This window comes from Oncorhynchus nerka, linkage group LG4, assembly GCF_034236695.1.
Source record: "Oncorhynchus nerka isolate Pitt River linkage group LG4, Oner_Uvic_2.0, whole genome shotgun sequence".
Lineage (NCBI taxonomy): Eukaryota > Metazoa > Chordata > Actinopteri > Salmoniformes > Salmonidae > Oncorhynchus > Oncorhynchus nerka.
In genome coordinates this window covers 17,456,602-17,472,593 of record NC_088399.1, presented here as the reverse complement: position 1 = coordinate 17,472,593, position 15,992 = coordinate 17,456,602, and the positions used below count along the sequence as shown (strand labels likewise).

At 43.3% G+C, this 15,992-nt stretch overlaps 1 protein-coding gene and 1 pseudogene across 1 annotated transcript; both read left to right on the top strand.

Annotated features, from left to right (window-relative positions):
- Positions 1–1,029: 1,029 nt before the first annotated feature.
- On the top strand, positions 1,030–5,161 carry LOC135571376 (golgin subfamily A member 6-like protein 22; annotated as a pseudogene).
- A 3,739-nt stretch (positions 5,162–8,900) lies between these two features.
- On the top strand, positions 8,901–15,992 carry LOC115115529 (uncharacterized). Its single transcript, XM_029644008.2, has 9 exons — positions 8,901–9,116; positions 9,524–9,702; positions 10,822–10,926; positions 11,069–11,218; positions 11,434–11,673; positions 13,079–13,454; positions 13,670–13,911; positions 14,457–14,632; positions 14,905–15,992. The coding sequence occupies exons 1-9, from the start codon at positions 8,996–8,998 to the stop codon at positions 15,764–15,766; spliced, it is 2,451 nt and encodes an 816-aa protein (XP_029499868.1). The 5' UTR covers positions 8,901–8,995; the 3' UTR covers positions 15,767–15,992.

Genomic DNA, 15,992 nt, shown 5'->3' with positions numbered 1-15,992 from the left:
AGCCACTCATGATGCATCATGAACAGTAGCTGTGAAGTTATACACATTGCTACAGTGTGGTTTTTACTATGTTTATGAGCTTACTAGTACTAAATATACTGTATTTCAAACATAGAAGTGGATTAATTGGTTAATAGGCCTGTGTGGCTCTGGTGATTTGTTGTCTGTCATGGTGGGTGTGGCTTCCCATGGCACCACATTACATCACAATTGTGATGTCATAAATGATTGTATTCTGGTATGATGACAGCCTAAAAGGTTTGCCATAGCATTACTGTCATATTACAGCAACACTTACAAGTTCAATTCAGGGTCAAAATCATTGCTATATTTTGGATGGTTATTTTGGTGGTAAGTAGTTGTGACCACTTGTGATTTAGTGTGAAAAGGCCTACATTGTGGCACAATTTAATTTAGATGATTTGAATAATATAATCATATTTTTAAGCCATATTGTATCTTTTTCAGGATTACTGTAATTGAAGGAACTATGGGAAAGTTCTCCTTTCCAAGGCTCATCATAAGAATGGTTAGAATATCTTTTCTCTCACCACCCCCATAGTCAAAACTCCAGTGAATTAAAATGATTAAAATGATCACTTTGACATATAGGCCTATGAGCTTTTCTAAGATTGAAAATAACAAGCTTGGACCATGATAACCTCATTTCTGACTGCATGTTTGTCATCATTTTCATTTCTAGCCATGGGCAAATCAGACTGCACAGGATGATTTCTGCACAGGAACTACTGAACTCCACAGGCCCAGAACACACCAGCCTCACAACTCCTCACAACTCCCAAGCCTTAATGTAAGTCCCATCTGCAGGCTAAATCTACGACCCACTAAAGTGGTCCAGACTAATCATGTATGGCCAATCAGTGTAAACTTTGTACAAACTACAGCTTGATCTAGTGTCAACATTATTGATATTCTATAATAATGAAATACAATGGAAGGCACATAATAATCCAATGAGTAAAATAAAATATACCATGTTCTATTCTCAATATCCCTACTGCCCCAAAGGTGTGTAGGCAGGACAAGGAGAACACCGATTCTATCCAGAAGAAGAGGAAAAAGAAGAGGCTAAATGAGAAGGGAACCCAGGTTGAACTAGGCATGCGGGAGGATATCCATGACCTTGACCTCGCCCATTGGAGATTGGCTAGAGAGACATGGAGAACTGAGCGAGGAAACATGAGGGAGATTAAGGCGCTGTATGGAGAAATATTTAGGCTGCACCAACTCTTGGAGGAGGTAACAAGAGCCCTTTTCTTTAATCAGACTTTCATATAAGTAGATGTAATGTAGTTGCTTTAGATGTTCCCAATCCTGATACACAGAAATGAGATCTAAATAGATAGAATAGTGAAATAAGAAGGCAAGAAAAATAACTGCAAACTGGAAGTATTCTGAGGAAGGTCTGAATTCTGCACTGGTAGTATTATTAAGAAGGTCTGCATTCTGCACTGGTAGTATTATTAAGAAGGTCTGCATTCTGCACTGGTAGTATTATTAAGAAGGTCTGCATTCTGCACTTGTAGTATTATTAAGAAGGTCTGCATTCTGCACTGGTAGTATTATTAAGAAGGTCTGCATTCTGCACTGGTAGTATTATTAAGAAGGTCTGCATTCTGCACTTGTAGTATTATTAAGAAGGTCAGAATTCTGCACTGGTAGTATTATTAAGAAGGTCTGCATTCTGCACTGGTAGTATTCTTAAGAAGGTATAGAATCTGCACTGGTAGTATTCTGAGGAAGATCTGCATTCTTAGAATAAAGTTGTAAAGGGATGGAAGAATTTCTGAATTGGAATGATTCCAAAAGTGTGGACCTTCCCATTTTCCTAATAGGCTAATATACAGTAATAAAACATGTTTTCTCTATGATATTTATTACCCATACACATGTAATTGTTTTAAGATAGTAATAACAATAACCATCAAGTTATTAAGTAAGAAAAGTGTGTCTGTCATCATACAGATTGGGGTGGATAAAGGGGTGATCAAGCAGCGCTCCACCTCCTCCATTATTTGTCCCGTCTCCCCAACACTGCCAGCTTTCCCTGGTACAACCACCACAGGTACCTCGCCAACAGCCAATCGGAGCCTGACCAGCATGCTGCCGGCACTCAGAAGGACCCACCTAAGAAACACTCAATCTTTCCCCCTCTGGACACACAGAGCTGCACCTCCCCTGATAAATGGCCTCATTCTCCGTCCAAGACGTCACACCCACACGCTTCACACCGATTTTCTGTCCCATCCCACCTCCTGGCTTCCGGCCCTCCTGCCCGGATGAGACAGACCCATCCGCAGGTCCACCCCAGGTCCCCATTGACTGGCCAGGCAAAGGTCAAGGATGAGGTTAAGAGGCCAGAGACTGCATCGTCTGAGGAATTGTCTGAGGAAGTTCAACGGAGAGGAGCAGAAATTGCAAGCATGTATAAAGCACAGCTGAAAGAGAGGATGGCCCAAAAGAGAAAGGAAGAGATTCTGAAGAAAATGGCAAACAGCGATGACAAGAACGATGACACTGAGGCCTTCTGCTCCCCTGCCATAGCCCCGGCCAGCCCCAGAGGCCACGCCAGTGGCCGCCCGAGAGGACACTCAGGGGGACACCCAACAGGACCTGGCAGAGGTTGTGAATGTGCTCAAGAGGCAATCATCTGATCTATACCTGCCTGACGACGTTTGTGAGGAGTCACTCACATGGAAATCCATTTACGAGGAGCTGTGCCCGCTCGCTCACAAAGTGAACACAGAAGCTGACTACATCAAGGCGCTCCGCGTCATCACTGAGAATGCTGTGACTCCCTCGTGCTCGTCTGAGGATGATGTGTCTCAGAGTGTGAGTGAGGACACAAGTCAGGAGGGGAGTAGTGAAAGTGAGGAGAGCATGAGTGGACAACAGCAGAGATGTCTACACAGGGATCCTTATAGTAAGAGGGACAGGAAGGAGATTGATAGTGGTAAAGGGAAGGTAGATTTGCAACCGCCAATGCAATGTCCATGATGGCAAGCCGAGGGATAGAAGAACTTAATGCCATGAGCTACGCAGACAGGATCAAATATTTCAAGTATGAGGCTAAGAGAAATGAAGAGATGATAAAGATTGAAAGGAGGAAGGAAAAAGCCAGGGACGAAGAGCTCAAAAAGTGGGAAAAGAGGCAGAAGAAATTGAATGAGGAGGAAAGGAAAAGGGAGAAGGCAGAGATGAAACTAAAGATTGAACATGAGAAAAAGAAACAAGAGCAAGAGAAAAAGAGAGAGAAAAAAGAAAGAAAGCAGCAGGAGATGCAACAAAAGGCCCGTGCAAAAGAAGAGAAAAAGAGGGCAGAGGAAGAGAAAAAGATGGAGAAACAGAGGATGGAGGAGGAGAGGAACAGGGAAAAGGAGAGAATGAAGGTGTTGGAGATGCAGCAAAAGGCACGAGAGAAAGAAGAGAAGAGGAGGAAAGAGGAACAGAAAAGGAGATTGAAGATACAGCAGGAACAAGAGAAGGAGGAACAGAAAAGGCAGACAAGGATACGGGACGAGGATAAGAAGAGAGCAGAGCTTCAAAGAATAAAAGATCACGAGGCCAGGTTCAAGATGGAGATGGAGAAACTGTATGAGAGAGAAGAGAGGAATGCACAGATTGAAAGAGAAAAAAAGGCGTGCGCTGTGTCAGAAAAAAGGACAGACACAGAGAGAAAAACAGGTGGTGGCATACGAGGTCACAGCGTCTACATCTGACGCCTCTGTGCGGAGGGAAGAGAGGGAGCAACGTCCAGAGACCGCTCACGCACAGTCTGCAAAGAGGAGAACAAGGAAGAAGCAGAAGAAAGCGGCGGACGAGGCATCGACAACTTTTGAGTAGATGACAAAAGAAAGGGAGCAGACAAAAGAAGAAATGTACAAGTCAATGCTCCTAGGTATGTTGATAGATGAAAATAAACAACAACAAATGAGGTTTTTAAAGAGAAAAAACAAACAAAAAACGAGAAAATAAGCAAAAGGAGGAACAAATTATAAGGAAGCCAGGCCTGAGGGTGAAGAGGAGGAAACATGAGAGAGGAGGAAGAGAGACCAGAGTGGTTTATCAGGAGGGAAGTAGGAGATATAGAATTCAAGTTCTGATGGACAGAATCAGGAAGGACCATGGGATAAAAGGTCAATGAGATTAGCAGTAAAGAAGAGCTGAGTGGATCAAAAGAAAGTTATGGAAAACACAAGGGGGGGAGGCAAGATAAACAGAGACCCAGAGAAAAGAGGTGAAAAGAGTAATAGAGAGGAGATTGAACTAGATTTCTGATGGACATATGGCCAAAATAACTATCTAAATAACTAAGGATTAGCAGAAAAGGAGAAGACCAAGAGCACAGGAAAAATAACCAACAGACATCAAAAAGAAAGGAAGTCTGCCTCTTCTACTTCTCTTTTACAGTTGCTTTGGTTTCCTTTTGTCCTCTTTCTAAGGCTGTTCAAGTCTGAGATAGATGAAAAGAGCAGCCAAAGAAACAGATCTGTTGAAGCATCAATTGGAAAGGATGGGAGGGTTGGAGGAGCACAGCTGGATGACTACATTAGGTAAGTGTTTACTATCAAAGCCTGTTCTCTGTAGACAACTGTATTAGTGTTGATAGAAGTATGTTTAGGTCATGTCTTTCGACTCAAACACTACAATTCCTGATCTCATGTGATTATTCACCTCAAGTGGGCTTTCGGATGTTTTTTTCCTGAAACAGATTGTGGCATATGAGGTCTCTTTATCTGTTGAAGCATCAATAGAAAAGGATGAAAGGGAGGGAGGCAGGAAGAGGAAAACACAGAAGAGCAGATGAGGTAAGTGCTTGGGCTTGTGATGAGAGGATAGGGGCTCCACAACTGGGGTTCATGATTGAACATTTTCAGACTAATGTATTACTGTGAATCCCATTCGTTCAATGACTGTTCGACTAATTCCTGACGGAATAATTGTTTTACAGGAGCACTCTATGTTCTGCTTCCATGTGGATTGACAGCATTGCTTTCATGTGCTGCTGATGGACACCATGGAGGAAGAGGGAGAGGGTCTATGATAGGCAGTTTGCCATGGCCCTAAATGGGCCTTTGGACGTTAATTCTTCATGCTTTATATCATACAACTTTACAATAAAAATTAATTGTAAGCATCAGCCTCTTCTGTTTGAGTGTGATCAGTGCAGTAGTAGTAAGATAGGTGTAAACCCAAGGAATATTCTGGCAGTCGTGTTCAGTTGGTATAAAATAGTGTGATAAGAAATTATCAACATCTTATGAAAACAATATGGAGATAGCAATATCAAAAGAAGTGTTACATTTACTTAGTAATAGCAATTTTTCCCCTCATAGAGAACGATGTCCTTGTTGTGCGCACACCCACACCCACAGAGAGTTAGTCATGATTTCCCTGAGTCATCAGACTCTGGTGAAGGTTTCTTTGCATCTTGAGCAGTCTGTGTTGTATCCCTGCCGGACTCCTCTATAACAATCTCGAAGGCCGCCTCTTCTTCTACCCTCTTCACTTTCTCCCCTTTCGCTGCAAGGATTTCCTCAATGTTCCTGTCGGAAAAATAACCAACATGAATAATAAAAAAGAATGATTCAGGAATAATACTCATCTCAAGGAGGCTACACACTTCATGCAAACAGAGCAAAGGAGCATCGTATATAGTTTGTTCTAAATCTCAAGTACCTAGAACTGTGTGAGAAAATGATGCTGCATTTGCGTGAAGTGTGTAGGGCCCTTTAGTCCACAAACGTTACAACCTATTAATACGGGATTCACTTATGATTCACTACGACTGCAGTTCCATTTCTCTTCTGTGCATATCACTATCAATAGGGATAATACATATCCTTGTAACACAGTCGTGGCCAAAGGTTTTGAGAATAACACAAATATTAATTTCCACAAAGTTTGCTACTTCAGTGTCTTTAGATATTTTTGTCAGATGTTACTATGGAATGCTGAAGTATAATTACAAGCATTTCATAAGTGTCAAATACTTTTATTGACAATTGCATGAAGTTGATGCAATGAGTCAATATTTGCAGTGTTAACCCTTATTTTTCAAGACCTCTGCAATCCGCCCTGGCATGCTGTCAATTAACTTCTGGGCCACATCCTGACTGATGGCAGCCCATTCTTGCATAATCAATGCTCAGAGTTTGTCAGAATGTGTTTTTTTGTTTGTCCACCCACGTCTTGAGGATTGACCACAAGTTCTAAATGGGATTAAAGTCTGGGGAGTTTCCTGGCCATGGACCCAAAATATTGATGTTTTGTTCCCCGAGCCACTTAGTTATCACTTTTGCCTTATGGCAAGGTGCTCCATTATGCTGGAAAAGGCATTGGTCGTCAGCAAACTGTTCCTAGATGGTTGGGAGAAGTTGCTCTCTGAGGATGTGTTGGTACCATTCTTTATTTATGGCTGTGCTCTTAGGCAAAATTGTGAGTGAGCCCACTCCCTTGGCTGAGAAGCAACCCCACACATGAATGGTCTCAGGATGCTTTAGTGTTGGCATGACACAGGACTGATGGTAGCGCTCACCTTGTCTTCTCCGGACAAGCTTTTTTCCGGATGCCCCAAACAATCGGAAAGGGGATTGATCAGAGGAAATTACTTTACCCCAGTTCTCAGCAGTCCACTTCCTGTACCTTTTGAAGAATATTAGTCTGTCCCTGATGTTTTTCCTGGAGAGAAGTGGCTTCTTTGCTGCCCTCCTTGACATCAGGCCATCCTCCAAAAGTCTTTGCTTCACTGTGCGTGCAGATGCACGCACACCTGCCTTCTGCCATTCCTGAGCAAGCTCTGTACTGGTGGTGCCCCGATCCCACAGCTGAATCAACTTTAGGAGACGGTCCAGGGGCTTGCTGGACTTTCTCTGGGGGCCCTGAAGCCTTCTTCACAACAATTGAACTGCTCTCCTTGTAGTTCTTGATGATCCGATAAATGGTTGATCTTACTGGCAGCAATATCCTTGCCTGTGAAGCCCTTTTTGTGCAAAGCAATGATGACAGCACGTGTTTCCTTGCAGGTAACCATGGTCAACAAAGGAAGAACAATGATTCCAAGCACCACCCTCCTTTTGAAGCTTCCAGTCTGTTATTCAAACTCAATCAGCACGACAGAGTGATCGCCAGCCTTGTCCTCGTCAACACTCCCACCCGTGTTAACGAGAGAATCACTGACATGTCAACTGGTCCTTTTGTGGCAGGGCTGAAATGCAAGTGGAAATGTTTTTGGGGGATTCAGTTCATTTGCATGGCAAAGAGGGACTTTGCAATTCATCTGATCACTCTTCATAACATTCTGGAGTATATGCAAATTGCCATCATACAAACTGAGGCAGCAGACTTTGTGAAAAATAATATGTGTCATTCTCAAAAACTTTGGCCACAACTGTAGAATGCATGCATGTAAAATGTTCAGACCTCTTTCCCTTCAGATCAGAGAACCAACCCAAGTTGTCAGCAATAATGTGGTGTTTTTCACATCCTGGGCAGGTCACTAGGACAACACCTTTATGATAGGCGACCTTGGATATCCTCTTCGTTGACCTGGTTGAGCACACCTGCATACAGATCATTTACAGTCAAATAATGATACAGTTCATTAGAAGAGTCTGGGTGAATCTGAACTTTATAAAACTATCCATATAATCGTATTCATTATTATCTAAAAGGCAAAACTGATCTTTTCAGTTTGCTGCAGCAAGAGACAGAAACAAGCTGCAAATAAACACTCAACCTGGACAGTTTGATCTCAATCTCTTCATTCAAAGACTCAATCATGGACACTTACTGACAGTTGTGGCTGCTTTGCGTGATGTATTGTTATTGCGATGTGTGTTTTGTCCTATATTTATATATATATATATATATATTGTAATGGCACAGGCAGGGAGCAGGTCTCGAACAATTGACCTTCTAACCCGAAGTCCAGCACGCTATCGTCCAGCACGCTCGTGCGGCAGAGTCGATTTCCGCGCTTAAAAACCCAGGGTCGTTACAATATATATAAATACATAAATAAATATAGGACAAAACCCACATCACAACGACAGTACATGTACATTTTCATATATATATTATATATATATTTTTATCCCAGCAGAAGGTGTTTTGCCTTTTGGTAGGCGGTCATTGTAAATAAGAATGTGTTCTTAACTGACTTGCCTAGTTAAATAAAAATAAATACAAAATAAAAATCCATCACACTCCTACTCTGAGATGTTTTGTGGATACGGGCCCTGAGTACCAGTGTTTTGATCACCTCACCAACCAAATCTTGATTGCCAAATCATGCTACGACTGTCACTGTAGAAACATGATGTAAAACATTACTTATCTTCCATTTAAAATCTCATCCATTACCTTGCATGTGTAAACCAAGTGGTAATGCGTTGAATGAATCTTCCCAATAGAATCGCTGCAGACGTGTGTTGTGGTAGAGAATTGGTTATGTAGAGGTACGTCTCTTCGATACTGCCTGAAAGCTACTGGCAAAGTCGGACCACTGCTGTGTCTTGACTGTGAAGAGGACCATTGACTGGTCCCTGATGCAAGCGGTTGTACGTGCAGTAGTCTTGTCCTTGATAACTGAGTCCATGATCTCGACAAAGTAGAACTTTTATGCCAAAATATACGATTCGTAACCCGGATTGTATTCTGTTGAAACATTGAGGAAAATTGCTACGAAAATATTTAAAATTCGGTACCGTCAAGCGTGTTGTCTTCAACGTGATTGAGTCGCAATCTAATGACGTGTAGGAAAATGGTTGATTGGTTTCGAATAGAAGCCAATCGTTTGTTTCCATTTTAGTGACGGAACTCGCATTACACCAATGAGAAACCACCATTTTAAGAAGGCGGGTCTTTTGATCCGCACGTGAACCAATTAAATAATCGCAAACATTACCGCTTTAGTTTAGCTAGCGACATTTTTTGAATGTTTATATGTATTGGTAACAGATTATAAATAAAAATGAGCGACGAAGCTGTATTTGAAACAATTGAAGAGGTCAATAAGCATATCTCACACGTGGAAGAGTCAACCTGTGTGAAATATATTTCTTATCGTGTGGACAAGCGATTCAATGACCAAGGTAAACTAGCTCTCGACGTTAGCCAAAGAGTGTGCTGCCTGTAGGAAACGTGCATTGATCAAGCTGCAGAATGTGCAAACAATCACCAGAGTAACATGGCTATCTTTCAGCAGTTCCATACTATTTAGCTACCTACATTGATTAATATTCTTATGTAGTGATGTAACCTCCACAAACTACTGGTGTATTCATTAGTCGGATTCGATTGCAAACGTTTGTGTTGCATTTTGCAACGGAAACAGTTTACTCCAAACATAAAACGCTTTGCAACGAAAACGTAGTTTTCTATTGGACACATTCAGGTAAGTCCCTCCCCGTTTTAGTTCTGTTTGGTTCCTAGAAAGTAAACGGCTTCTAACGAATACACCTCTGGACTCATGGCTCTTTCAATGTGTTCTGCTAAACAGGTTGGAAACCACAGGACCACAAGAACCGGTTATACTGGGAATGGAAGTACGGCAAGGGTACTCCCTCTATCCCCTTTGACAGAGTACCCTTCATGTTCATCGGACACAAACTGATGGGATGCCACAGGGGCCGGGCAAAGTGTGGATTCAAGAAGAGGCAGGAACTTGAGGATCAAAGGGTGCTACTATCTATGATATTCTGAAATGGTTCAAGTGTTCCATGTAGCTACAGATTGTTACACCAGATAATGTGATGAACAAAATATTTTTGGTATCCATTACTGGGAGTTACAGGTTAGATACCGTTTGGTGTAGCACAGAGAATTTTCCACCAACCTTATATTGGCAATGCTGTCTAGGTCCTTAAATATTTGGTTAGATCACATTATCAGGTGTAACAATCTGTAGCTAGGATGTATTTTGCATCTAGACCTGAAACAAATTCATTAGGGCACTATGGAAAAGCGTTAAAAAGCAATGTGCAACTGAAAATGTAAAGGAGCTTTTCTTATTGGAGTAAAGGTTGTCCCTCCCTATTTAAATACATTTTCTTCCATATGGAGCCTAATGAATACGACCCTGGTTCCATCAATGCTTCTAGGTAGTTGAGGTTCACAACCAATCTCAACAATTCCATTCTTACCTACCACTCATTTTCTCAAATCCTCAAAAAGTTCTACAGCTGCACCATTGAGAGCATGGGTGCATCACAGCTTGGTATGGCATCGGCTTTGTATCTGACCTCAAGGTGCTACAGGGGGTAGTGCGTAAGGCCCAGTACATCACTGGAGCAGTGCTACCTGCCATCCAGGACCTCTATACCAGGCATTGTCAGAAGAAGCCCCTAAAAATGATCAGACTCCAGCCACCCATGCCATAGATTGTTCTCTCTGTTACAGCACGGCAAGCGGTACCGATGCAACAAGTCTTGAACCAACAGGACCCTGAACCGCATCTACCTCCAAGCCTTGACTGCTAAATAGTTCATCAAATAGCTACCCGGACTATCTGCATTGACCCTTTGACTCATCACATACGCTGATGCTACTGTTTATCTATCCTGTTGCCTAGTCACTTTACCTCTACCTATATGTACATATCTACCTCAATAACCTCGTACCCTTGCACATCGACACAGGTGCACCGTGTATGTAGCAAAGTTATTGTTACTCATTGTGAATTCATTCCTTGTTATTGTTTTTCTGTTATTTTACTTTGTTGGGAAGGGCCTGTAAGCATGTCGCTGTTTACACCAGTTGTTTACATGTGACAATTAACATTTTATTTTGATATTTCAGGAAAAAGATGGCAAGGAAAAAAGAAACCTGTTGCTGAAAACCAAGAAAGTAGCATGCCCTGCTGTGTTCACAATCAGCCGCATTGTGAAGTTCCCTGGATTCAAGGTACGGGTGAAACTGTGTTTATGTTTATATATGTTTATTATGTAACTCCAGTGCACCACAGTCAACATTAGAATGTACATCAGACTAATATACATAATTATATCTGTGTGTGTGTGTGTGCGCTCGCTCCATACTGCATCAGTTGGAGAAGGACACATCACGGTTGAGGAGGGTCAAGTCTATTTCCATCAAACAAGCTCTCCAGACAGACCCAGCCTCGGTGCAGTGGAAGATACAGTATTTCCTCAAAATACCCAGTGTCACTGACCACAAGGGCCATCCTATTGGAAAGGTATTACTATGTTATTACTATACTATGACCATGGGATCTATTGCATTATACTCTCTTTAGGCTACATAATTAGTATCTGTATGTCTGTTCGGTACACAGATGTAATAAAACCTTGATCTATTAAAATTCCCTGTGGAATACAAGTATCTGACCCTGTAACAGTGGTTAGGGGTATTTTCTCCCTACTTAACAAAAGCCACTCCTCGTTCCCTCAGGGTGCAGATCAGATGGACGACAGGGTCAAAGGTTACATCCGAGCGTTGGTGCAGCAGGGGGTGAGGAAGGTGAAGGAGGTAAAGAACCAGATGGTCCAGTACGTGCGGACGGAGCTGTTCCAAGACACGACCCCGCCGCCGCTGAGGCGCTTCTTCCCCACTGAGAAAACCATCCATGCCGTCATGGCTCAGGTCATCGCGGAGGAACACTACAGTAAAATAGACCTGGTCAACCTGCTGGTGAGAAGGCTGTGCTGCACTATCATTCCCACCTATTCATCAGATATTTGGATTGTCTTCTGAGATAAGGCCATTGGGGCTGGTGGTGTTAGCTGTATGTTTTCACTGCAATTTATGAACAGTTTGTATGCATGTCACCCACCCTCTTTGAAACACTTGTTTAAAGGGGCATTTTACTCACTATTGTTTCATTAGTTTTTTTGATATAGTCCCAAAACATTCTGCATGTTAACATTCATGCTTTCAGTATATATTGCTTTCAGTCTCCTGATGCCCAAAATCAAGCAAGTGAATATGTTGGGTAAGGATAAACCGACAGTTGTGCTGAGCACATGAGGCATTCATACATTATATTCTTCTAGAATCAATGGGTAAATATCAAGAATTGAAATGACAATTGAATAGCTTCCCAAAACCCAGTCTGTAGCTTTCAGTTTGGATGATTGTGTGTCAGTGCCTGTTTCTGTGCATGATAGAAAGACTTGACAAGCCTTTTATACAATTCAGGAACGCACATGCAGAGTTTTCCATGGATTCAAGAAAAATGAAAATATATAACATCTTTGTGGTGCGTTATCCTTACATGGGAAGAGCAGAAAGCCACTGAAAATGTTTGTCATCAGCCCAGATCCTGGAGTCTTTCCAGAGACTCCTTTCTCCACCAACAAAGGTTGTTTACTAATTGATCTTTACACATCAGATCTTTTTCAGAACTGATCTCATTGGTCAAAAGACCTGTCTAAACGCAGTCACTGAATTGGATACATAATCATTGCCTCCATTGCAATTGTATTTATATTTTAGTAATTTAGCAGACGTTCTCATCCAGAGTTACTTACATGAGCAATTAGGGTAAAGTGCCTTGCTCAAAGGGCACAGACAGATTTTTCACCTAGTCGGCTGATTCTAACCGGCAACCTTTCTATTACTGGCCCAACGTTCTTAACCGCTAGGCTACCTGCCACCCTACTTGTTGACAGTAGATGCTGGCCATTATTATTTAAATCTACAACAACTGGGTTGAGTGGTGTCATTCTCTCGGGCCCCAACACTCTCTCCCTGAGCCCATTCCCCAGACAGAACAGCAACATCAGCAGAGCTAAAGCACCCCTCATTCTGGAACTGCTTTTTAGAAAGTATGTAGTCTGAAACTTCTACACACTTGGAGCACAGATAAATATTACTCCGTAACACGTCATTGGGGTTGTTTTAAGTTCATGGGAATATCACTGCTGTGGTTTAGAATAAGACAGACATGTTATAGCAAAAGTCAAGGTGCACAACCATATATAAAGCTCACGCTGGCGCAAAAGGAGTTTGGTTAGCACTGAAATATTTGAAAGGACGCAAAAGTTTCACCTCAGCTATTAATCATAACAACCCCCCCCCCCCCCCCCCCTCTTAGACCTTGGCAGAGAATTGGAAGGCAGAAGCTCCTAGAATCAACTTCCTGCTTAGGGTTCAATCAGAGGTCGAGAACCTGTTGCTCTGCTACCAGACGGACTGGCAGCGGCGGCTGCTTCGGCAGTATGGCAAGGAGGTGTGCTTCCTGGACGCGGCCTATAAGAGGACGCGCTTCCCCCTGCCACTCTTCTTCCTGTGCGTGCGCACCAATGTGAGCGTGGCGCCGGTGGGCCTGTTTGTCGTGCAGTCGAGGAGCGCCGAAGCCTTGGGGGAGGCGCTGGGGGTGTTCAGGCAGTGGAACCGGGGCTGGAGCCCAGCCTACATCCTCACTGAACACTGCCCTGTGGAGATGAAGGCGGTGGAGGCAGCATTCACAGGTGAACAGTGGTGAGGTTTTAATGTTAGCTATGAGGTGGGAAAAGCAAGTTAGCTTCATACTGTGCTCTCAGCACTGTTGGCTGTGAGTTTCAGGATTTTCTTTTGAAAAGACCTGTTGGTCAAGAAAATGTTTAATCTGTTACAATCTCTAAATACTAGAACATTAGGGGGTTAGAATTAGCTAATTACGGACTGTTTCTCATTCCAATCTCAGGTGCTCAGGCAGTCTTCAGCGATCACCTGCGGGAGAGGACCTGGACCAAGTGGCTGAGCAACCGGTCCCGAGCCATCACCAACCAGGAGGGGATCTTTGATATGATGAAGGCCATCGCTGGTGCCCTTACCAGAGAGCAACACCAGAGGGCAGTAGAACTACTACAGCAGAGCCCCATCTGGTTGGAAAAGAGACAACTTTTCAGGAACTGGTTCACTAACAAGTGGCTGTCAGAGGAGAAGGTTTGTAGTGCACATGTCAATTACTGCAATGGGGTCAGGTCCTGGACCTGCTGTGTCATAACCTGCGTATTAATGAAGGTCAGGGTGGTTAGACAGAAAGCAGATCTCAGACCTGTGCTTAGAGGTGCTTTCATCCTGAAGCAGACAGCATGTTTAAACCACACCTACTGTATGTAGACAATCTGTAGAAGTAGCAGTAGCAAGTGTGTTATGTTTTTGCTAGCTGAATCCGTGATACAGTATCTAGCTATAGATCCATAATTTTAATTTTACCTTTATTTAACCAGGCAAGTCAGTTAAATTCTTATTTTCAATGATGGCCTAGGAACAGTGGGTTAACTGCCTGTTCAGGGGCAGAACGACAGATTTGTACCTTGTCGGCTCAGGGGTTTGAACTTGCAACCTTCCGGTTACTAGTCTAGCGCTCTAACCACTAGGCTACCCTGCCACCCCATAATATGCTAGCTATAGGTCCATAATGTGCATCCAAGTCTAATGATGGCGCATACAGAGTTAGCTACATGCTCTTGTTTTTGTTCATTCAGAGATGGGCGAACGCTGTGAGGGTTGATATTGTCAACTTTGTGTCTATGGTGAACGGAGGTCTGGCAATGCAGAGCGACTTTTTCACACATAATAACATGAAGGTCCATAAAAAAGAGACCCTGAGCCAAATGCTGCAGTTTATTGTTGACGACTACTTCCCACAGATGCACCAAAGGTAAGTTCGTTTTAGAATAGGATTCAATGTCATTTAGAATAGTATTCGCTGTCAAAAGTGGTCTTCTGTTGAGATATCTGCAAAATTTATGGAAGATAAACTCTATAATTTACAGTTCTTATCTTCTCCATTGGGGTTAAGATGTAGGCTGTGGACTCATCTTGACATTTGACTACCTTTTGTAAACTTTTATTTTGGAGTGTAATTCCCCTTTAATGTAAGTGTTTTGATGTTTGGTCAGTCAAAACCTGCTACACTCCCTGAACCTCCAGGTACACAGACCTCAACAGCCAGTCCTCTGGCGAGTACAACCTCAACCCCACTGTGCCTCCGTTCCTGTGGCATCGCCCTTGGAGTGTGGTGGCCCTGGTGATGGACAACATGTCTGCGGCCCTGCAAGACCCCGACATCGTGGTGGAGCAGGCCAGCGACGGCACCTTCCGGGTGAAGAGTCTGGCAGAGACCACGGCAGCGCGGTCCTACGCGGTCAGCTTCGGTTCAGAGTCCACCTGGCCATCCTGTGAGTGTGAGGTGTGGAGGGACCAGCGCCTGCCCTGTGAACACTTCTGTCACGTCTTCAGGTCTGAGCCTAATTGGACCTGGGAGCACCTGTGTCCCAAATACAGGGACCACCCTCTGCTCACGCTGCATTCACAGACCACTCACACAGAGGAGATGGAGGAAGCCCTCAATGGTCTAATGCATCTCTCCCCAGCTTCCCCAGTCTCTCTTCAGTGGGATGGGCCTGAAGAAACAGTGCCACTGGTGCAAACTCCTCAAACTCCACAGTTACAACTGCATAGCATACAAACACAGTGGGTGGCCCCACAGGGTCTGCGGGAGAGGGAGGAACTGCAAAAGGAGGAACTGCAGAGGGAGTGTGTGGCCAAACTCAAATCCATCATGGAGAATGTGAGCGGGATCAACGACATTGACCACCTACAGGAGCTCAGGCAGAAACTGGACGTTCTCCAGGCTCAGAGTGAGGCCATGCTGGTTCAGAAGGACGCTAGCGTCAAAACAGTTACCACCCCCACGGGGAGGAGAAAAAGGGCAGGGATGGAGATTATCGTGGCCATGCCCAAACGCATCAAAGTGCTCTCCCGGGTTGATGTAGAAAATGTTCAGAAATAGTTTTTTTCTAAAAAGGGAAAATAAAGAATGTTCAGTATTAAGGCAACTCTGCCACTTAACTTGTGGGTTGTTTTTATGTAGTATTTAGTGTTGTCCTACACAATTTGTATACTTTTTAAAAATTGAATGTCTATTGCCTCCCTTTGATGAGCAAAACTGGAAATTGCTTGTCTGACGTTTTAAGAAAGATCCCTGAGATGACTAATAAAATAATTATAGTCAGTCA